The sequence below is a fragment of the Schistocerca cancellata genome, chromosome 3, assembly GCF_023864275.1.
Source record: "Schistocerca cancellata isolate TAMUIC-IGC-003103 chromosome 3, iqSchCanc2.1, whole genome shotgun sequence".
Classification (NCBI taxonomy): Eukaryota; Metazoa; Arthropoda; class Insecta; order Orthoptera; family Acrididae; genus Schistocerca; species Schistocerca cancellata.
The window spans coordinates 11,088,605-11,111,870 of NC_064628.1; the positions used below are offsets into that span (position 1 = coordinate 11,088,605).

General features: G+C 43.3%; 1 protein-coding gene across 1 annotated transcript in view; it reads right to left on the reverse strand.

Annotated features, from left to right (window-relative positions):
• The window catches only part of LOC126176783 (uncharacterized), a 211,760-nt gene extending 191,945 nt beyond the window's left edge, over nucleotides 1-19,815 (reverse strand). The window contains exon 1 of the mRNA XM_049923954.1: nucleotides 19,725-19,815. Coding sequence (XP_049779911.1) covers nucleotides 19,725-19,753 — 29 coding nt within the window. The 5' untranslated portion in view covers nucleotides 19,754-19,815. The remainder of the gene's footprint in view (nucleotides 1-19,724) is intronic.
• Between the last annotated feature and the right edge of the window lie 3,451 nt (nucleotides 19,816-23,266).

Consider the following 23,266-nt stretch of genomic DNA (forward strand, 5'->3'; position numbering starts at 1 on the left):
CTAAGTTCGTCGTCAAACATTGGTTCCCTCTTCCACAATTTCGTTTTGATGCTTTTTTTCTTCTGCACATGCTTTCCCGTTTTGTCTGCTGCTTCTGTGGCTAGTTTTACGCACACGATCAAAACTTTCTTATTTTTAACTTAATTTCGTACCTGATTCGTTGCAAAACTGAGTGTGATAGTGACTGTTAGTGTTCCCTAATAAAAGGGCAAAAGAGTTGCTGTTGAGCCTGGCGCTTACATTGGAGTGCATCATTCGAAAAAAGAAGTACATCATTACCAGCTTCATTCGTGCCAAGGAAATGCCGTGTGGCTAGGGCCTCCCGTCGGGTAGACCGCTCGCCTGGTGCAGGTCTTTCGAGTTGACGCCACTTCGGCGACTTGCGTGTCGATGGGGATGAAATGATGATGAAAGACACACTACACCCAGTCATCACGAGGCAGAAAAAATCCGTCGCCCCGCCGGGAATCGAACCCGGAACCCCGTGCGCGGGAAGCGAGAACGCTACCGCAAGACCACGAGCTGCGGACCGTGCCAAGGCATCTAATGATTATTCGTTAATTAAGCTGTCCTACATTTGAAATACGAGTTTCGTAAAAAAAAAATAAAATAATGTTTTGCTAGAAGTCTAATTGATCTAAAATCACTTACTCCTCAAAAATATTCTCTAAAATGAATGTCTTTCAAATAACTTGGATGAACTTTAACGTTTTGTGAGTTCTGTGAAACAGTTTATGCTAGCTCGAATACAATAACTCTCTTAAACACTGCAAATAATACGCACAGTTGTTGTACTCTCCTAGACAGGAGAAGTTGCGACAGAAAGGCCGTTGACACCTACCATGACGGGGGATAAAAAATATTGGTCGAACTCTGATTCAGCGAGTAACGACCAGATACTCGCACGGCGACGCTAACATCTTCGGACTGCATTTAGCTCTGCCGGTCAAATCACTACATACACTGCCAGGAAACAAAAGTACGTCTGGAAAGACGACGTCGATTTTGATCCGCTAACGGCGTATGCCACCTGGATCGTAGTAGACGTACTGATAATAGTTTCAACGCCGTCGCCAACGGATGACGTAGTTGCATAGCTACCAGAGCGCAGTCTGTGTCTATTTAATAGAGAATGCTAGCCGCCAGGAAGCACAGTGGGAGCAAACGTGTGAAGCAAGCCGGCAGTCATGCCATGGAGACGCACTCGTGCTTCCTACAGACAACTCACCGAATTTGAAAAGGTTTCAAACTGTGGTCTTCCGAGTGGCGGCGTGGTCCTGTTGGAGAACTGTCACCCAAATTGAATGTGTTGTGTCAGATGTGCAACGATGCTGCTGTCAGTGGTCACGCGAGCATTCACGCACCCATAGACGAGATTCTGGACGTCCATGCGGGCACATAGAGGAATAATAGCAAAGACTTAGCAAAACGACCTTATTCTTTATTGATCCTCTCTTTAGATAGTAACTGAGTCGTCTCTTTCATTTAATATTGACACTCCGTATTTTAGCGATAATGTGTCACCTTCACATGCAGTCGAAATACAGGGTGATTCAAAAAGAATACCACAACTTTAAAAATGTGTATTTAATGAAAGAAACATAATATAACCTTCTGATATACATCATTACAAAGAGTATTTAAAAAGTTTTTTTTTCACTCAAAAACAAGTTCAGAGATGTTCAATATGGCTCCCTCCAGACACTCGAGCAATATCAACCCGATACTCCAACTCGTTCCACACTCTCTGTAGCATATCAGGCGTAACAGTTTGGATAGCTGCTGTTATTTCTCATTTCAAATCATCAATGGTGGCTGGGAGAGGTGGCCGAAACACCATATCCTTAACATACCCCCATAAGAAAAAATCGCAGGGGCTAAGATCAGGGCTTCTTGGAGGCCAGTGATGAAGTGCTCTGTCACGGGCTGCCTGGCGGCCGATCCATCGCCTCAGGTAGTTGACGTTCAGGTAGTTACGGACAGATAAGTGCCAATGTGGTGGCGCTCCATCCTGCTGAAATATGAATTGTTGTGCTTCTTGTTCGAGCTGAGGGAACAGCCAATTCTCTAACATCTGCAGATACTGTAGTCCAGTTACAGTAGCACCTTCGAAGAAAAAGGGACCACAAACTTTATTGGCTGAAATGGCACAGAAAACGTTCACATTAGGCGAGTCACGTTCATACCGAGTTGTTTCCCGCGGATTCTCGTCGATTCACTTCTGCCGTACTCAATAACATAAAAAGCTTTCTGTTGAGCGGTCGCCATCTTAGCATCAACTGACGCTGACGCCTAGTCAACAGCGCCTCAAGCGAACAAATGTACAACTAAATGAAACTTTATAGCTCCCTTAATTCGCCGACAGATAGTGCTTAGCTCTGCCTTTTGTCGTTGCAGAGTTTTAAATTCCTAAAGTTGTGGTATTCTTTTTGAATCACCCTGTATTTTAAATTGCATTAAATGTCTGTAATCGCGATATAATTATTTGTCAGTGTACCACTAAGGTTATGTACGAGATGACCGCATCCCAGTTCCTATCATTAATGTTGATAGGAAGAGAAGTTTTGTAGAGTTGTTGGTCATTAAAAAGGAGAGACGTAGTATCTGTATTGCCACACTAACCTGGTGTACGGTCGTAACGTCGCCGGCGCACGTTGGCTGTCTAACGACATCCAGGGGCAACAAGCATTTGACTTCCTGTATTTAAACAATGGAAACTCCAGGTTGGAATATCAACCATACTGCAAGAACAGCAAAAGAACGAATATAACGACATTCTGCACGTGCCGAGAGCTGGTTAGCGTCTCCTCCAGAATCATCAAAACATGAACGAAAGACGTAGTTCATAGCACCCAAGACCCTAAGGACTGTGATGGGGCCAACGTATCCTCGACGAATGCACTCTACGAGCCAGCATTCTCCAGATGTACGTCGTACGCGAAAACGAACATCACTTTCGGGCAGACAGCTGCATAGAGTTCTACATGGGCACGGACATTCAGAGGATATCAGCAGTAATAGTCCCTTTGTGGGTGAAAGTTAAAGGATAATGTTAGACCTACGATCCTCGTGTACTTGCATTACATGCAGTAGATAATAATTAAACATTCGGAACAGCCTTCCCCTATATTGCCTTGAGTCAGCAGTGAGGCAGGGGAGGATAATTCCGTCTCTGACATTTGCAAAGGCAAAAGATGCTGGCGAGTCGTTCTTCCTCATTTACCACAGTTGGAAATTTGTGGTAAGGTCTTATGGGACCAAACTGCCGAGGTCATCGGTCATTAAGCTTACACACCACTTAATCTAGCTTACGCTAAGGATAACACACACACACACACACACTCATGCCCGAGGGAGGACTCAAACGTTCGACGAAGGGAGACGCTACCACAATTGCACACGTTTATCCTCTTTCCATAAGACCAGCAGCGGCCTTAGGTCTGTGCCATTTCTGTTTCGTTTACAGAGGCTATTTACTCTATTAGCGAAGCTGCTACCAAGCGACATGAAAGTTGTTCTAGGAAACACTATCCACTCGAAACTTTGATTCGCAATCTGACTTTAAGTCTTATGACACAACTAATATTTGGTATAAAGACAGTGAATCTGTCAACGTTTCTCTTAAATATACTTCCAAGTACACTATACAACAATTAACACACAGATGAATGTAGCCAGTTAACATGGTTGAACATTATGGTGAATTACCACATACATTGGTAAACTTCTGATATGATCTGACAATTTGTAAGATTTCTCATCAACTTGTTACTCGACTTCATTTGAGCTGAAATGTTCTGCAAAAAAAAGTCAAAAAATACGTTTCCGTTTCCTAAGAAAGCAGTAACGTATCGAACGTATAAGCGCACCACAGGTTTTTGTCTTAAGACGTGGCCCTCATAGAATGACGAAGTGCGGCTTCAGCTAACAAAGATTCAGGTCTGGCATAAGCCTGCATCACATCGGAAACACTACAGTAGGGACTACGTAGTAATTAGCATATCTAGTGTAGAGAAACAACTGAAAGATTTCAGAGCAAATAAATCACCAGGTCCGGATGGAATCCCAGTTCGATTTTACGAAGAATATTCGTCGCCACTGGCTGTTTACCTAGCTTGCATTTATCGTGAATCTCTCGTTGACAAAGTCCGAAGCGAATGGAAAAAAAAACCGCAGGTGACTCCAGTATGCGAGAAGGGTAAAAGAATGGACCAGCAAAATTACATATCAATATCGCTTAACTTCTGTTTGCTGCGGAATCCTTTGTAATAAACTTTCTTGAGACTGAAAAGCTTATGTCCACGAATCGGCATGGTTTCAGAAAGCAGCGCTCGTGCGAAACTCAGCTTGCCCTTCTCTTACCATGATATACGAGAACTATGAAGGGCAACAGCGACTCCGTATTTCTAGAGTTCCAGAAAGCAGGCTGTTAACAAAGATACGAGCACATGGAATAAGTTCACAGATATGTGAGTGGCTCGAACACTTCTTCAGCAATAGAACCCAGTACGTTGTCCTCGACGGCGTGTCTTCATCAGAGACGTGGGTATCTTCAGAAGTGCTCCACGGATGTGTGTTCTCTATATATGCATAAATGATTTGGCGAACAGGGCGGGCAGCAATCTGTGGTTGAACGGAATGGACAGTGTCTTGAAAGGAGGATATAAGATGAACATCAACAAAAGCAAAACGAGGATAATGGAATGTAGTCAAATTAAGTCGGGTGATGCTAAGGGAATTAGATTAGGAAACGAGACACTTAAAGTAGTAAAGGAGTTTTGCTATTTAGGGAGTAAAATAACCGATGATGGTCGAAGTAGAGAGGATATAAAATGTACACTGGCAATGGCAAGGAAAGCGTTTCTCAAGAAGAGGAATTTGTTAACATCGAGTATAGATTTAAGTGTCAGGAAGTCATTTCTGAAAGTATTTGTATGGAGTGTAGCCATGTATGGAAGTGAAACATGGACGATAACTAGTTTGGACAAGAAGAGAATAGAAGCTTTCGAAATGTGGTGCTACAGAAGAATGCTGAAGATAAGGTGGGTAGATCACGTAACTAATGAGGAGGTATTGAATAGGATTGGGGAGAAGAGAAGTTTTGTGGCACAACTTGACTAGAAGAAGGGATCGGTTGGTAGGACATGTTTTGAGGCATCAAGGGATCACAAATTTAGCATTGGAGGGCAGTGTGGAGGGTAAAAATCGTAGAGGGAGACCAAGAGATGAATACACTAAGCAGATTCAGAAGGATGTAGGTTGCAGTAGATACTGGGAGATGAAGAAGCTTGCACAGGATAGAGTAGCATGGAGAGCTGCATCAAACCAGTCTCAGGACTGAAGACCACAACAACAACAACAACAACAACAGGTTCGAACAACACGTAAGTGTTACGAAGATGGCCGGCCGGAGTGGCCGAGCGGTTCTAGGCGCTACAGTCTGGAACCGCGCGACCGCTACGGTCGCAGGTTCGAATCCTGCCTCGGGCATGGATATGTGTGATGTCCTTAGGTTAGTAGGTTTAAGTAGTTCTAAGTTCTAGGGGACTGATGACCGCAGAAGTTAAGTCCCATAGTGCTCAGAGGCATTTGAACCATTTGTTACGAAGATGCTTCGGGAACTGAAAGGGGAATTTTTGGGGGGGAAGACGACGTTCTTTTCGAGACACGCTGTTGAGAAAATTTAAAGAACCGGCATTTGAAGCTGACAGCGAAACGATTCTACTGTCGCCAACATACACCCTGCGAAAGGACCACGAAGATAAGATACGAAAAGTTAGGGCTGATATGGAGGCATATACACAGTCGTTTTTCCCTCGCTGTATTTGCGAGTGGAACAGGAAAGAAATGACACATAGTGGTACATGGTACCCTCCGCCACGCACTCTACAGCGGCTTGTGACGTATCTTGAGACGTAGATGTACAAGTACGACGTTAAAGTGTTTAGAAAATTTTGATATCCGCGCGGTGTGTATAAAAAACTTGCGGATTACATGCGGACAACAGATCTCTATAATCGACTGTATACAATATCGTAGACTGAGTCTGTCGCTCCCGGCATCACATTCTACCTTCAGGAAATATCTGAAGCTGAATCGTGGATTCAGCCGGCGATCGATGAGATGCTGCTTTAAGCCGCCGACTGAAGCCATCTGTCACAGCTGGCTAGCCCAGTTGCGATCAGAAAATCGATTGCACACTACGATCTAGGAGGATAATAGAATCACTGACACGTAAAACGAGAAATGTTGATCTGAGTTATGACCAGCCGTCTGCAAAGTGGTACACGTGCAAATTTAAGACAAACAGCACCAACTGAAATTCTTTTGACAGACGGACATTCACTCCCACTTTCGAATAAGGGAACTGGGCTGGTAATACAATGATGAAAAATGAAAGCCGCCACCTTACGGAATAGATCATTGTGTTTTATACATTCATTTCGGATGTCACCTGATTTTTGCAAGTGCAAACTTTTATCAAGTGGAACACGCCGGCAGTAAGGCTTCGCACTTGAAATGGTAAGAACGGCGTCTTTTTGGACTATGCAGATACGTACCTGGGCCAGCAGCCAGCACACCCCGAGGGGAAGGCTTTATCGGGATAGAAATTCGTGAAGATAAGATAGCGCGCCCGATAAGACAGTCTTGTCACTGCCACACTACGCGAAACAGTAAGGGGCTGTGGTCCTAAGCTCTTTGCTCACTCGATAACGCGTCCAGACAGGGATGTCCCGCTCGCAGTATCTGCGCAAGGCCTCGCTTTGTGACCGTGCTGTATGCCCAGAATTCAGTGATAAATTTTGTAATTTTGATCAAATAAAAAAATGGCTCTGAGCACTATTGGACTGAACTTCAAAGGTCATCAGTCCCCTAGAACTTAGAACTACTTAAACCTAACTAACCTAAGGACATCACACACATCCATGTCCGAGGCAGGATTCGAACCTGCGACCGTAGCGGTCGCGCGGTTCCAGACTGTAGCGCCTAGAACCGCTTGGCCACCCCGGCCGGCAGATCAAATAAGAAATCGCGTGTAGTTACTACAGTTGCAGGATAATTTGCTTGTTTAAGCGTTAATATCTATTTACCCATAGCAGAATTGATTCAAATGGCTCTGAGCACTATGGGACTCAACATCTTAGGTCATCAGTCCACTAGAACTTAGAACTACTTAAACCTAACTAACCTAAGGTCATCACACACACCCATGCCCGACGCAGGATTCGAACCTGCGACCGTAGCAGTCGCGCGGTTCCGGACTGCAGCGCCAGAACCGCTAGACCACCGCGGCCGGCAGATCAAATAAGAAATCGCTTGTAGTTACTACAGTTGCAGGATAATTTGCTTGTTTAAGCGTTAATATCTATTTACCCATAGCAGAATTGTTACCGTGGCTTCGGTGCCGAAGGAACCGGATTCGATTCACAGCACCTCCTCGAATTTTAGGTACGATATTCTGGGACCGGGTTCTCTAGACAGGTGCTGCTGCAATAAAGAGGCAGTGACGTCACCAGGATTCATCTCTTGGTAAAAACTGCTGGAGCAGCCGCCGTAGGTTCTTTGCAAATGACGCTGTTGTTTATCGTCTAGTAAAGTCATCAGAAGATCAAAACAAATTGCTAAAAGATTTAGAAAAGATATCCGTATGGGGCGAAAACTGGCGATCGACCCTAAATAATTAAAAGTGTGAGGTCATCCATATGAGTGCTAAAAGGAGTCCGTTATACTGGGTGATCAAAAAGTCAGTATAAAATTGAAAACTGAATAAATCACGGAATAATGTAGATAGAGACGTACAAATTGACACACATGCTTGGAATAACATGGGATTTTATTAGAGAGAGAGAAAAAAAGAATCTTATTAGAATAGCAATAAATAGCATAACAAAGTATGACAAAGCAAAGATGATGTTCTTTATAGGAAATGTTCAATATGTCCACCATCATTCCTCAATAATAGCTGTAGTCGAGGAATAATGTTTTGAACAGCAATGTAAAGCATGTCCGGAGTTACGGTGAGGCATTGGCGTCGGACGTTGTCTTTCAGCATCCCTAGAGATGTCGGTCGATCACGATACACTTGCGACTTCAGGTAACCCCAAAGCCAATAAGCGCACGGACTGAGGTCTGGTGACCTGGGAGGCCAAGCATGACGAAAGTGGCGGCTGAGCACATGATCATCACCAAACGACGCGCGCAAGAGATCTTTCACGCGTCATTTTGCGAACTTTGTTTTTTTTTTGCCCCTATAAAACCCCATGTCATTCCAAGCATGTGTATCAATTTTTACCTCTCTTTCTACATTATTCCGTGGTTTATTAAGTTTTCAAATTTATACTGACTTTTTGATCACCCGGTACTTCGGTTACACGAGAAATCAATCGACGCCGTACATTCAATGAAATACCTAAGAATTACAATTACGAACAAGTTAAGATGGAATGAGCACACAGAAAATGTTGTGGGGAAGGCGAACCGAAGACCTCGTTTTGTTGGCAGGACACTTACAAGATGCGACAGATCTACTAAAGAGACTGCCTGCTGTACGCTTGTCCGTCCTCTTCTGGAGTGGTGCTGCGTGGTTCGGATGCTCACCAGAAAGGGTTAACGGAGTACATTAAGAAAGTTAAAAAAAGAGCAGCACGTTTTGGATTAGCGAGAAATGGGAGAGTGTCACGCACAGGATACAGGACTTTGGGTGGACATCATGAAAACAAAGGTGTTTCTAGTTGCGGCTGAATCTTTCCACGAAACTTCGATCACCAACTTTGTCCTCCGAATGCGAAAATATCTTGTTGATGCCGTCCTACTTAGGGAGAAAAGATCATCGTAATAAAATAAGGGAAATCAGACCTCCCACGCAAAGGTATAGGTGTTCTTTTTCCCGCGCGTTGTTCGAAAGTGGAATAATAGAGATTATTGTGAAGGTGGTTCGATGAACAGTCTGCCAGGCAATTAAGTGTGACTTGCAGAGTACCCATTGGATGTAGACGTACCATTGGCGACATGCTGATCACGTTTCCCACGACCATAGATCGCTCCTAGTACTGCCTTGTATGCGACAATCGGAACAGACCTATGGCATAATGCGTGAGGGATGTGCGCACTACGATTACTAACTATATTATTTCTGATATGAAACTTGGGCATTCTAAACAAATTAATCATCGAACATTCAAATAGACGTTGACGGAAAAAAATCGTAACACCGAAATAATAATTAATGTAGCGTAATCAAATTTCGGGAATACATTTGTCTAGGCACCATGCTTAGTACTTAACACTGGAACCGATAGCTGAGTGGTCACCGTGACGGATTGCCGTCCTACGGGCCCGGGTTCGATTCCCGGCTGGGTCGGAGATTTTCTCCGCTCAGGGACTGGGTGTTGTGTTGTATTCATCCGCAACCGACGCGCAGGTCCCCCAATGGGGCGTCGAATGTAATGAGACCTGCACCGAGGTGGCCGGACCTGCCCAGAAAGGGGCCTCCAGACCAATGACGCCAAACGCTCATTTCCGTTTACTGGAAGATGACACGTTAATGTAAGCGCGAGATAAGCCAGTGCCAATGTGAAATTATGGTACATTAATAACCGGTTTATCCGCCAGAATGTTGAACTGAAGCATGCAAACGTGCATGCATTGTGTTGTACAGATGCCGGTTGTCACTTTGTGGGATGGAGTTCCGTGCCTGTTGCACTTGGTCGACCATTACAGGGACGGCTGATGCTCTTTGTGGATTTGTCCTCCGATGATGTCCCATTCGTGCTCGGTTGGAGACAGATCTGGTGATCGAGCAGTCCGGGACAACATGTCTATTGTGGGATAACCACGAGGGTGATCCACCCATCATACAAAATCGCACCCAGACTATAGCTCCAAGGTGTTGAAAGGTCTCTGTTGGATTCCTTTCATGTTTAATTTCTTAAATCTATTGTCATTTACGGCATAAATTCCTCTTCTAAATTTACTGTGGCGTTTCTGACTATCTGGGAGGAGACTGAGTAGTGGAACGTGTTACTTTTACACATAAACAAGAACGATCTGTCACACTACTACACTTTAAAACACAGTTTATATGTAATTCATGTCACACAGTCTCATACAGAACCTACATCCGCTTTCTTTTATACACTGTGTATGATAAGATACTGTCATCCCCCTTCCCTTCTGTGTGAGAGGATGAATGAGCAAATGTATTTGTAGTTGCATGCTTGAGGGTAGCAGACAAGCCTGTCTGCTAGAGAACAGTAGGACCAACGTCGGAACAGGTAGCTACGCTTTCTAAAAGCAAAGAGGTTTCTATCCTTAGTATGGTCCTGTCCGTCCGTTGTCATGTTGGTATAGGAAGCTGCCCCTCTGGTCACTTCCGTTTGTATTTGGGAAGCACGCTCGGTAGGAGCGCAGGTCAGTTGGTCCGGGGCGAGCGTCTGAAGTGGTAAGATCTCCGGCTAAGTGCGTGTCTGCTAAGTCCGCAGGACAACGGGTTTCTTAAGTTCAGCCTAACTGAAAATTTAATCACCTTTATTTCAGGTTTAGCTCTAAAATATCTAATGTTATCTTAAATTGCAGCGCAGTGTAATTCTCGTGTGAACTTCAGATTATTTTCCGGTAGTTGCTTTGTCACTACTTTGTGAGTAAAGTGGAACCACGTGTTGATCAGTAACTCTAACTAAGATCAATCTTAAATGCGAATGCTTGTGTGATTATAACGTCTCGCCTTGACAATATTTTTCAATATAGCAACTTTTCTTTATGTTCAACCCACGTGGGGTGTACTTTGCAAGACCAGTACCACGTGCTTAAATAACTGTTTGACCCGTCAGGTTAACAGTAAGACGTTAGTAACCAGTTCGAGGTTTTTCTTTTGTAAATTGCTTTTCGATCTAATTTATTTTAATTATCAAAATTATTGTGGAGTTACACTCTTTGTGTAAACCAAGTTGACCACGTGAAGCAAGTGGTGTAATCATCAAAGTAGCCCTCAGCTATTCTTTTCGCGAAGATTTCACAGAGTTAATATGAATTTAGTATACCAGTGTGTGGTAATTACATGACGGACAGGATTGTGCTACGAACGTATCTTCTTTGGGTGAAAATTTGAATCTGTTGGTAGTGGTTAACTTTCTCTTGCATACGTTTCAACGTTCTTTGTGTGTTGTTTTATGAATGCAGTGTTGTATGCAGTCTCCCGATCTTGCCTCCATATTTGATGTGTTCCGTAAGATTGCAAACTCACATTTTCACAGTCCTAAATAAGGCACCAGCTCAGTTATAACTCACGTTTAATATGCTGAAATTTCAATGATCAATGTTAAAATAAATTTGCAAATATAAACTGATTTATTTCTTTTTATTTAAATTCACTTTATATATATATATATATATATATATATATATATATATATATATATATGTATATATATATATATATAATCACCGGTTGTCGTATGACTATTAAAAGATTATAATTAATGTTAGTCTGGTTGGGAATATTGTAAGCTAGACTGGATACCTGGTGAAACAGTTGCGCAGTAATGCAAGGTTAACTTCCCCAGGCAGCTCACAGCTTTTAACCCGCTTTTATTGGCTATCAGTACCGCTATCATCATAGCAAATTAAAGTAACAACGTTACAGTGTGTCTGTCCATCACACAGTCATATTGGATGCAAACCCTCACCTGGCCCTCTACTAACCAACACACGACCATGACTGGCACCAGCTTTCATCTGAGACCACCAGCCTTCCAATGGGCTCTCGCTTGACACCACTGAATTCACGAATGGTGGTGGTTTAGAATCAGTGGAATACTCTTTAACAGGGCGTGTAGCTGTCCTGGAAGTAACCTATTGGTAACAGTTAGTTGTGCCGCTGTGGTGCCAACTGCTGCTCAAATCGTTGTCTGAGATGCAGCACAATGCGCCGTTGTCACACGCCGAACACGATGGTCTTCCATCTCGGCATTACCACGTGGCCGTCTGTAGCCGGGTCTTCTTGCGACCGTACATTCTCGTGGGCACAGCTGCCAGCAGTCGTGTACAGTGGCTACATTCCTGCCAAGTTATTCTGCAGTACCACAGAAGGAACATCCAGCTTCACGTAGCCCTGTTACACGACCTCGTTCAAACTCAGTGGGGTGCTGATAATGGCGTCTTTGTCGCCTTTAAGGCGTTCTTGACTGGCATAAACTCACCACGTCAAATCTCAAGGGTAACTAATGCTCACGTTACGCTGTTACAGCGTATATTTAAAGCAGATCTGGTCGGCATACTCATAATGGCGCTTCTAGCGCAACTCTTGTGCGTCTGGCGCCAAATTTGAATAGACACCATCTTCTAGGTGGAATTATGTTGCGACATTATCTAAGTGGCCCGTCTTTAGGTCGCACAACTCCTCCCTAGTGTTGCGATTTTTTTCTATCACTGTGTATATCGTTTCGTCGTCTGGGCTACGGTTCCTATAGGAGCTGACGCTTTTTATTCTTGCGTCGAAAGAAGTCGGGGAAAAAGACATTACTTACTCAAAATGCAGTCTACAAAAATGTTATATTGTGGAAGATATAAATGAAGATGGGCGAACGCCCGAAACGCATAAATAAAGCGACAGAAAAAAACGCATAAATAAAGCGACAGAAAATGTGGCTGACTGCTGTATTTATTCGCGTAATTTTTGCAAATGTGGAACAAAAAATGTCAATGTCCTGCAGTATCAGTTTATTGAGTTAACCAATTTTGGGCTTACAAGGTATTATCACTGGGTTGTTTTGGAAATCACCCTCACGCAAACACAATTAGTTTATTTTTATATTTCCCCAGACATGTTTTGACACCAATGTGTCACCTTCTGTGGCTTAAATTTTTGTTTCTGTAAAGTACAATATCACATTTGTAATAATTTAACTACTGTAGGCCCAAGAAATACAATATTTGCAATTTGCTTCGTTTTCTTTGCACACTCACCTCAAAATTACATCGCTAATTGAACTGTATTATTGTACAGCGATTTTAGTGCTCGTTTTCGTCGTTCTTTTGCCAGCATGTCATCTGAAAACTAGCCTTGAAGAAAAGTATTGCTTATTTGTGGAGAGTTGATTCGTGGGTAGAGGTTATGTAAGTTTCTGTACTTAAACATTTTCCGTCCTGTTTCGTGTCCCTGTTTGGTGTCTCAATCAGCTACTACGAAAAGAGGAGCTTCAGACCTTAGTAAAATGAGATATTATCACATTTTAGTGTCTTTCATTTAATGATATAAAGTTGTTCTACCAAGCAGAGTTGGAAAAATCAATGAATATAAAAGTAATTGCTATATTATTGGGAATGCAATAAGACTGCATGAGCTTCACATGTTTCTTTTGTAACTTCTGTATTCGTGACCTAAAAATCTCGCTGTGTGAGAAAGAAAAGTGTGACTAAATGGTAGCTCGTGAAAACATATCATTTCCACCACTTCACATCCAGTTGGAGCTGCCGGTGGTGGCGGTCATGTATGCCTGCGAGAATGTGTGTAGGTTTTTCTTTGCTATAGAAGGCTTTGCCTGAAGGCCCATTATGTGCAACAGTGTTTTCGTTGTGACTGTCCGCAACTCGACGGGTTATCTTTACGGTGAGTAGCAATCTATGCTTTTCCTAATGTCTTCAGTATTTCGTTTACGTTAGTTACTGGTTGAATTTAAGATACTATCATCATCCACTCTTATCTTAAAGGTTTAATACAGTAACATAAGTAATGCACTAATACACTATGTATTGAGGCAACGTGGCTCTCGACGCGTGAGTTAGAGATTATGTTCACCCAGCATTTGAGAATGAAAGGGCTTACCGACTCGCAACAAACTTTACAAGCAATTTCAAACCTTTATCAAACTTTTACTGATTGGCTGTCCGAGCAGTGAAACTTCAGCATCAGGAACGTCGTTTTAATTTATTACTTCTTTACTACTAACTCTATTCGCAACATATTGTACACGCAGTACCTACACATACCACTCAATGTATCTGCAAAATTATATCATTGTACGATACATAGCTCACGAGATAGAGCGTCATAAACACTGACATGCGTGAAAAACTAGTTTTTGCTTGAAACGGAGAGTGCTTACAGGTTATCACCCGAACCGTAGTCATCCAGTATTTGATAATGTGAGCACTAGGCGGCTTTCAAAAATCTTTAAATATAATTTCAAACCTCTTTTTTAACTTTTCTGGCTCACATGCTTGACGCAAAATATTTAACACATTAACTGTTGTATACATTAGGGTTCGCTTCCTTAAGGAATCGTGGATGCACTGGTAATATCTACATGCATATGCCGGAACAATGCTTGTTTTCACAACTACTATTTAATAAAAATATTTACGCTGTTTGCAGTAAACGCAAGGAAACGATTTTACCTCAAATTTGCTATCGAAATAAGCACCGACTCAAAATATTTACTTAGATACTTCTATTTTATTGGGTACAGGAGGAATTATGTCGTCACATTATCTAAGTGACCCATCAGGCAAAAAGATCACTTTTGAAAACAAGGTGTGGTCTTTGGATATATGGAGTTCAACGTAAAAGACTTGTTTAGGCACTTGGAGATGGCAGCATTCTACTAAAGCGTCGTGACTACCTTAACTGGTAATGAATGCTGTACTCACCTACTGAAAGGTGGCCTTACTCGACAAGAAAAATGTGATGGTGAGCGCGTCAACATGTAGACGAATAGCAAACAAATTTATTTATACGGAAATTCAGTCAATAGCTATGCCGAAACAAAGAAAGGAAAACACCAGTTAGGTGATGAAAACATCCGCTCCTGGAGTTCTGCGTGTAGTGGAGCTCTTTACGTAAGTTAGTGCACGGAAACTATTTACCCATCCGCGGCGTTAAGAATTTTCTTCTATGAGCACTGTAGATTTAAGCGAAAAGAAATTTCCCTACAAAAGTTACATCGGCTGTTTTCGACAATATTCACGAAACTATGTAAATCATCGACAGTTCTGCATTACAATTCACTTGCGTTGGATACGTAAGTTTCCAGCCTGTTGTTTGTTGGAAAACCCCCGCATTCGCGCCCCGTTCTCTGTAGAATCGGAGGCACTAAGGTAAACGAAAGCGACCTACGCAGGTGTTCAATACCTTGGGTAAGGCCTGCAGGGCGGAAGCCACCTGTTGCTCTAATCTTTAAGTCCGTCTGCTAGGAAGAATGTTTGAAGGATATCTGCTTTTCTCTGACTGATAACCCCTAGTGTGCTATATTTAGCACATCAGGTTAATCGAATCTTTCGCCTGGCGTGAGAAAAAAAAAAGAAGGAAAACATAGAACTGTTAGGTCTGGTAATCGTTTTTGAGGGACGTACAAAGATTCTTTCTGGTCGATAGTCCCTGGTAGGAACCATCAATATTATTGCCAGAAGACTTAACAATAACAGTTTATTCGTGCCAGTAATATTTCACATTAAAGCAAATAGTATTGTTAATATGTAATCACTGAAGTATAAGCGATTGACTCGTTCCAAATTTGTAATTGCAGCCAGTTTTTAATCACGGCAGACAATTTGCCATAGCCGGGTCACTGCACGTTGCAGGGGACGCCAACATTAACAAATATTTGCCCCGTCGCATTATCGAAAGAAACGTTTCGAAATAGTCATCGCACGGATACTTCTGACAGTGCTGTGTTTAATTTCATCGCCAAATTTATGAAAACGGCTTCTAGATGACGGCATATACTGCTCCTCCCTGAACATTGCTTCATCACAGTTTTTTTTTTTTTTATTAATTTCTCACGAAATTTCGTCCGAGCGCTGTCGATTAGGATGTCTGAGATTCCCTCACGTCACCTGAAAAATTTCGACGCTGACTGTCTTTCATCCCTGGCGTCACACTTTCCCTGGCTCCTTGCTGGAGCCGGTTACGTGGGTGGTAGAGATGGGCAAACTGAAACACGTAACTGTTTCGAAACAAATGAAACAGTACAATGTAATGTTTCGATACGCTGGTTCGAAACAGTGAAACAGTTTGTGTTTTGTTATCTAATAAACCTACACATTTTATCATCTTGAAAGTCTACTGTATAAGTTTGTCCATATAAACACAAATGAGGTGCGAGAGCGCTAATCGTATCGCAGAAAGTATGAAACTACCACTTAGCCGTCTTGGCAGTTTCGTATTTCCTGCAGCAAATGCACTGCTTTCGTGTCGTTTGACTTTCATACTTTTCAATTGGCTGAGGACAGCCATAGCCTAAGACAGAAGAACCACCACGAACGGAACTGGAGGTGGGAGCAAACTGCAGACACAACGGATATGCTACTGGGATTCCCACTTTCCGTTAGTATGGGTAATATACCCATCCTGCTAATTTCCATGCACACTAAGGGAATCATTGTGGATAATAGGCACAGTGACTATAGTCTCACAAATAATGCCAAATAATTTGAATAAATAACAAAATATAACAGATAAAATTTTGTCTTTCAAGGTGTTTCGAACCGTTACTATAAATTCACCATGCTTGCCAGCCCTTCCCGTTCACCATTACACTATCAGTGATATGTCAAACAGATTGCTTGCTATTATACCTACATCAAATTTATGTATATGTCTAATAACTGCCACTCTACGCCTTTTTTTATTCGAAATGTTGTAGGCTTACTTGCGTTTGTTAATACGATTACTGTACATGAACAGAGAAGCGTATGTTTTAAAAAAAAGTGTAATTTAACTGAATGATTTCCACCTATTTATTATTTTGAATGTGAATAGTAAGCGTTATTTTATTGTTTGGTTAGTGTTTATAAAGCAGATGTTACGCCATTTCGGCATAGGACAGTCAGCTAGAAACGAAGCTTTATTTTCGGATATCTTAAGCTTCATGCTATTGCTTGTCAAAAAGATTTCGACACTCTTGAAAGTGTTTCACGAAGTGGTATGTTGTGTTTCAGTACCTGTGCCGAGCCCGAATCTCGCCCGACACAGAGCGGAATGAAACATCACTGTTTCGATACAATTAGTCCGTTCCGAGCGCAGGTGGACTGAAACAGCCTTATTTTGAAACAACGATACAGTTTCTGTTGTCCGAGGCAGGGGCGGAATGAAACACCACTGTTTCGAAACAGTGAACCACAGCCGTTCCGAAACACTGAAACAGTTCCACGTATCGATACACTGTATCGAAACATAGAAACAGTGGCCAAGTCTAGTGGGTGGGTTAGAAGTCGGTTCTGAATGGAGCAGCGGCAGGCTGCGCTGATAAAAGTCACCTCTTCCTGAGAAAAGACTCCTCATAAACTCGGTTTGCGACGTACCGCCGTAGGTGACGTACGTCTCCGGGCGGGCTAACAAGGGATAAGAAACGTGTAAAGACAAGAGCAACACTGGCGCTCTCTATTCTACTCGTGCAATGTGCCAAAAAGACGTCGAAGGTCGTGACCGGACGAAGCCCGAGGAGAGGACACAATTAGTTTCAGAAAGTTTATACACGTTATCTTTATTCAGTGGGTCGAATTCGGTGAGTGTATTAACTACACAGTTTGCCACAGCCAGGTCTTGACACATGGGGGGGGGGGGGGGGGGGAGCCAGTATTAACAAATACTTGCCCCGTTGCAGAATCGAAAGTAAAGCTTCGCAATAATAATCACACAGATACTTACGACCGTGCTGTGTTTCATTTCATCGCACAACACTCACATGTGGCAGATTGTCTTTGGCGATTGTTAGAGGGTTGTTCTCGCATTAATTGCTAACTGCAGGGAAGTCGACAGTTTTTAATTACGTATTGAGTAGGCCTACTCATTCACCCACGGACGTCTGTCAGTAAGAAATCGTTATACAGCGCTATTTTAAAATGATGTGATCCGCTTACAATTATAATGAAACAAACATTTTTCTTTGGCCACTATTGGTAACATTCGATTTAGCCCGCCCTTCGATGGCTGCATTTTATTTTAATTTGTAACGGGCTTCAGGACTAGTAATGACTTGAACGATTGTTGACTGCAATGGACACGCTGTGTTCGCATATTGACGTATCGTTTGAAAATTATTAAATATTATTTAAAACGTAACTCAGGCAACGACATACAAGCGGTTAGGCTCAGACTAGATGGACAGATAACCTGGGCGTCAAGAAAATGCTATTCTTTTCAAGAAGGACATTATTCCAACAGTCTGCGTTTCACATTACTTTATCTCCAGTACTAGTTTCGAGAACTGGGCATTCTCAAAAAGCATCTACAGCAACAGATGAGGAGACATCGTCTTCGTTTCGTCAAAAAGTCGAGTGCCATGCATATTTGTGCACAAGTGTGTGTAGAGTGATTTGTAGTAAACATTACAACGTGAGGGCCTTGGAAGACCTGCTGTGCACAATTACGCACTGCATGTGATTTTTTGATGAACCGAGGACAATGTATCCACATCTGCTGCTTGAGAGTGGGCAGTACCCGAAACTACTAATGCAAATAAAATAATTTAAAATACAGCGTAGTGGAATAACGTCCTTCTTCACATTTATTGAGGCTATAGAGCCCAGCACAGTATTTTACTATCGTTCGTCCTACTGGGGACTTAACTTCCTCTGTCAAGTAGCTTTAGCGTGTACTTGTAATGTGGAATCCGTAATGCGACTTGGTATTGCTCACATGCGCAAAGCGCTACTAGAGATGGACATGGTGGTAAACGGTAGAAAGAGATGCTTTTTTATTCCAGTCTCTGATCACAATATCACTTCTTTAGACGATGACCAGTTTCAGTCCGTAATGACCATCCTCAGATCTATTTTACACCATGTCCTAAAGTGATACGCCCATAATTGCATCGTCAAAACATATAAATATGATCAGCACAGCATCTTCACATAAATCTAAAATAAGGTGTAGAATAGGCCACATCGTCCACAAAGTGATTATTGCAACTGGCTAGTTGCAACTGGATAGTTGCAATTATCACTATGTGGGCGATGTGGCCTATTCTAAACCTTATTTTAGATTTATGTGACGATGCTGTGCTGATTATATGTTTTGACGATGCCATTATGGCCGTAACACTTTGGGACACGGTGTAAAAAAGATCTGAGGATGGTCATCGTCTAAAGAAGTGATATTGTGATCAGAGACTGGAATAAAAAAGCATTTTACAGTATTGGATCACTGTTTGTATACGCGATTATGTCGCAGTTGGTGAAAGGTAGAAAAAGGTGTTGGCATCGAACTCGAATGGAACCACGACTTCCGAATACGTAGCCTCGACAGTTGAGGCGCTACTTCTGGCTTGTAAACTGACGAGTACGCACACGCACCTGCACACCCGCGCTAATTGGCCAATACATGCACCACTTTGAGAACGTCGTGTTCGTTCCTCGTGTTTTGCACCCCACACTCCGTAAAATATAAATAGCTGCTAGAATGGAAAGAGCAGTTGTCACGCGGTACAGTGAACAGTATACGCCGACACGCGCAATTGCAGACGGTTCGGAAAGGGAGCGGCCTCTGAACTGGGAGTAAATTGGATCGTTTGGCACGTTTAGCACTCAATTACACCACTGGCGAGGCCGGTTGCCGGCGCGACTACCGGCGAATCGCGGCGCCGTCCTCGAGCGGAAGCGGCGGCGGCGGCGGCGGCGGGGTTGGCTCGCCTGTTGCTCTCGCCGCTACGCCAGGGGGCGCCGGGCACGTGGGCTGCTGCTGCTGCTGCCGCCGCCGATCAATAGCAGGGCGGGGTGCGGGGCCTCACCTGGGAACGCGCGCCGCGAACACCGCCATGCTGCAGCCGCTGTCGTCTGCTGTCTTCTGTTGCGCTGCTGCTGCTGCTGCCGCGGGGCCGGCGCGCGCCACACTGGCCGGACTGGCCGCGCGCAGCGCTGCAGCAGCCGTGACGTCACGCGGCCCGCCCTGCGCCAGAGCTAGCCTCACGGCCGCGCCGCCGCTGCCGCCGCCGCCGCCGCCGCCGCTGCTATTTCGGTCGGAGCCCTTGCTGCCTGCCGCCGATGCGCCCCCACTGCGCTTCCTGTCGCCGGGAGCGCAGCTGCCGCTGCCGCCGCCAGCAGGGGAAGGCGTTTGATCGATTATCGACAGGCGCGGATCCGATGCGACGGGGGATGCCGTAGAGGTCGTGAACACCCTCCCCTCCCCATCCCCCACCCCCTCCCTCCACCACCACACAAAAGTAGAGGCGATATTGGAAAACAATTACAATTACAAAACTGCAACCAGTCACTTTTTTGAATAATTATGTTTTATTCCATGAACCGCGTTTCGAACCTTTTCAGGTTCATCTTCAGATGGTTTCAGGAAGTTACATCATTATTGCTAGCATAATGCTCTATGATGGAACACACTTAAATGTATCGCCATGACTATAGCTTATCTGTCGATGTTGTAGTTGTGGTCTTCAGTCCTGAGACTGGTTTGATGCAGCTCTCCATGCTACTCTGTCCTGTGCAAGCTTCTTCATCTCACAGTACCTACTGCAACCTACATTCTTCTGAATCTGCTTAGTATATTCATCTCTTGGCGTCCCTCTAAGATTTTTACCCTCCACGCTGCCCTCCAATACAAAATTGGTGATCCCTTATCGTAGGTCAATCCTGTATGGTTTTTCCACCATCTACGTGGCGACGGTAGACTACGGTAACTAAACTAGTTTTCTGATATGCTGAGTCAGTTTTACGAATGCTATACGGTTACGAAACTTCCTGACAAACGAAAACTGCGTACCAGGACAGCGATCGAACTAGGACCCTTGCCTTCCACGGGTAATGCCTTTACGGACTAAAAGATCCAGGCACGACCCACGAACGCCTTCAGTGTTTCAGTGGCAACAGTATTACCTGCTAAATGCAAGGGATCGGAATAGAGCGCTGGCGCAGAGTCTGAATGTGTTCAGGGTACCTCCATGACAGTGCACACACAGTACCAAAGCGAAATATTTAGTGGCAAAGCTTTACGGTGATGTGCGGCAGCAAGTTTGTCTCTTCGGCATCCTAATCAGTGATCGACTTTACTTTTGAGGATGACGAATCCTGTACTTGTGATCAAAACGTCACTTTGGAAGCCCTTGCTGTCAATAGGTCTATTCCTAACATAAAAGTAGAAATCGATATCGATAAATCTCCAAACAGCTTCCTTCGTTTCAGGTCAAAAAGGCCTTTTATTCTTTACCAACCAACTTCTCTTCAAGACACACACGAATTGTTGTTGTTGTTGAGGTCTTCAGTCCTGAGACTGGTTTGATGCAGCTCTCCATGCTACTCTGTCCTGTGCAAGCTTCTTCATCTCCCAGTACCTACTGCAACCTACATTCTTCTGAATCTGCTTAGTATATTCATCTCTTGGTCTCCCTCTACGATTTTTACCCTCCACGCTGCCCTCCAATACTAAATTGGTGATCCCTTGATGCCTCAGAACATGTCCTACCAACCGATCCCTTCTTCTAGTCAAGTTGTGCCACAAACTCCTCTTCTCCCCAATCCTAATCAGTACCTCCTCATTAGTTATGTGATCTACCCATCTAATCTTCAGCATTCTTCTGTAACACCACATTTCGAACGCTTCTATTCTCTTCTTGTCCAAACTATTTATCGTCCATGTCTCACTTCCATACATGGCTACACTCCATACAAATACTTTCAGAAATGACTTCCTGACACTTAAATCTATACTCGATGTTAACAAATTTCTCTTCTTCAGAAACGCTTTCCTTGCCACTGCCAGTGTACATTTTATATCCTCTCTACTTCGCCCATCATCAGTTATTTTACTCCCTAAATAGCAAAACTCCTTTACTACTTTAAGTGTCTCATTTCCTAATCTAATTCCCTCAGCATCACCTGATTTAATTCGACTACATTCCATTATCCTCGTTTTGCTTTTGTTGATGTTCATCTTATATCCTCCTTTCAAGACACTGTCCATTCCGTTCAACTGCTCTTCCAAGTCCTTTGCTGTCTCTGACAGAATTACAATGTCGTCGGCGAACCTCCAAGTTTTTATTTCTTCTCTGTAGCTTTCAATTACTACTCTGAATTTTTCTTTTGTTTCCTTCACTGCTTGCTCAATATACAGATTGAATAAAATCGGGGAAAGGCTACAATCCTGTCTCACTCCCTTCCCAACGACTGCTTCCCTTGCATGTCCCTCGACTCTTATAACTGCCATCTGTTTTCTGTACAAATTGTAAATAGCCTTTCGCTCCCTGTATTTTACCCCTGCCATCGTCAGAATTTGAAAGAGAGTATTCCAGTCAACATTGTCAAAAGCTTTCTCTATGTCTACAAATGCTAGAAACGTAGGTTTGCCTTTTCTTAATCTAGCTTCTAAAATAAGTCGTAGAGTCAGTATTGCCTCACGAGTTCCCCTATTTCTACAGAATCCAAACTGATCTTCCCCGAGGTCAGCTTCTACCAGTTTTTCCATTCGTCTGTAAAGAATTCGCGTTAGTATTTTGCTGCCGTGTCTTATTAAACTGATAGTTCGGTAATTTTCACATCTGTCAACGCCTTTTTTTTGGGATTGGAATTATCTGTCGATATGGATTAAATTTCCTTTTTACATACTGAGACAGTATAGGCGGCCTTTTTCGGTTAGTGTTTGAGAAACAAGGCAAGAAAAGAAATAGTCTACCTCTGTAACGACATATATGACAAAGGGGAATGGCCTGAGGACTTCGCTGCAACTACCATTAGCCAAGTAAGTGAATTTAAATATCTCGGAAGCACAATATTGAAGACTTTAGATGTCACCAGGAGGTGAAAACTCGAATTACCATAGCGAAGGAGGCATTCAATAGAAATAGGAAACTCTTATGTGGCAAATTAGATAAAGGACTAAGGAAAAGGCTTGGCAAATGTTTTGTCTGGAGTGTGACACTATATGGGGCAGAAACATGGACACTGAGACGAGAGGATGAAAAAAGGTTAGAAGCATTTGAGATGTGCATGTGGAGAAGAATGGGGAGAATAAGCTGGATGCAAAGAGTGAGTAATGAAAGAGTATTGGAAAGGTTTGGTGAGAGCAGATGTCTGCTGAAGGTTGTAAGAGAAAGGAAAAAGAACGGGTTGGCACATTCACTGAGAAGGGAGTGCTTGCTAGTAGATGCTTTGGAAGGATTGGTTTGTGGGAGAAGACTGAGAGGAAGAACGAGATACGAGGTGATAGACGACATAAAGGGAAGAGGAAATTATGCAGACCTGAAGAGGATGGCAGAAGACCGGACAACCTGGAGAACTACCATGTGGAAACCTGCCTTTAGGCAGAACACTCATGATGATGATGATG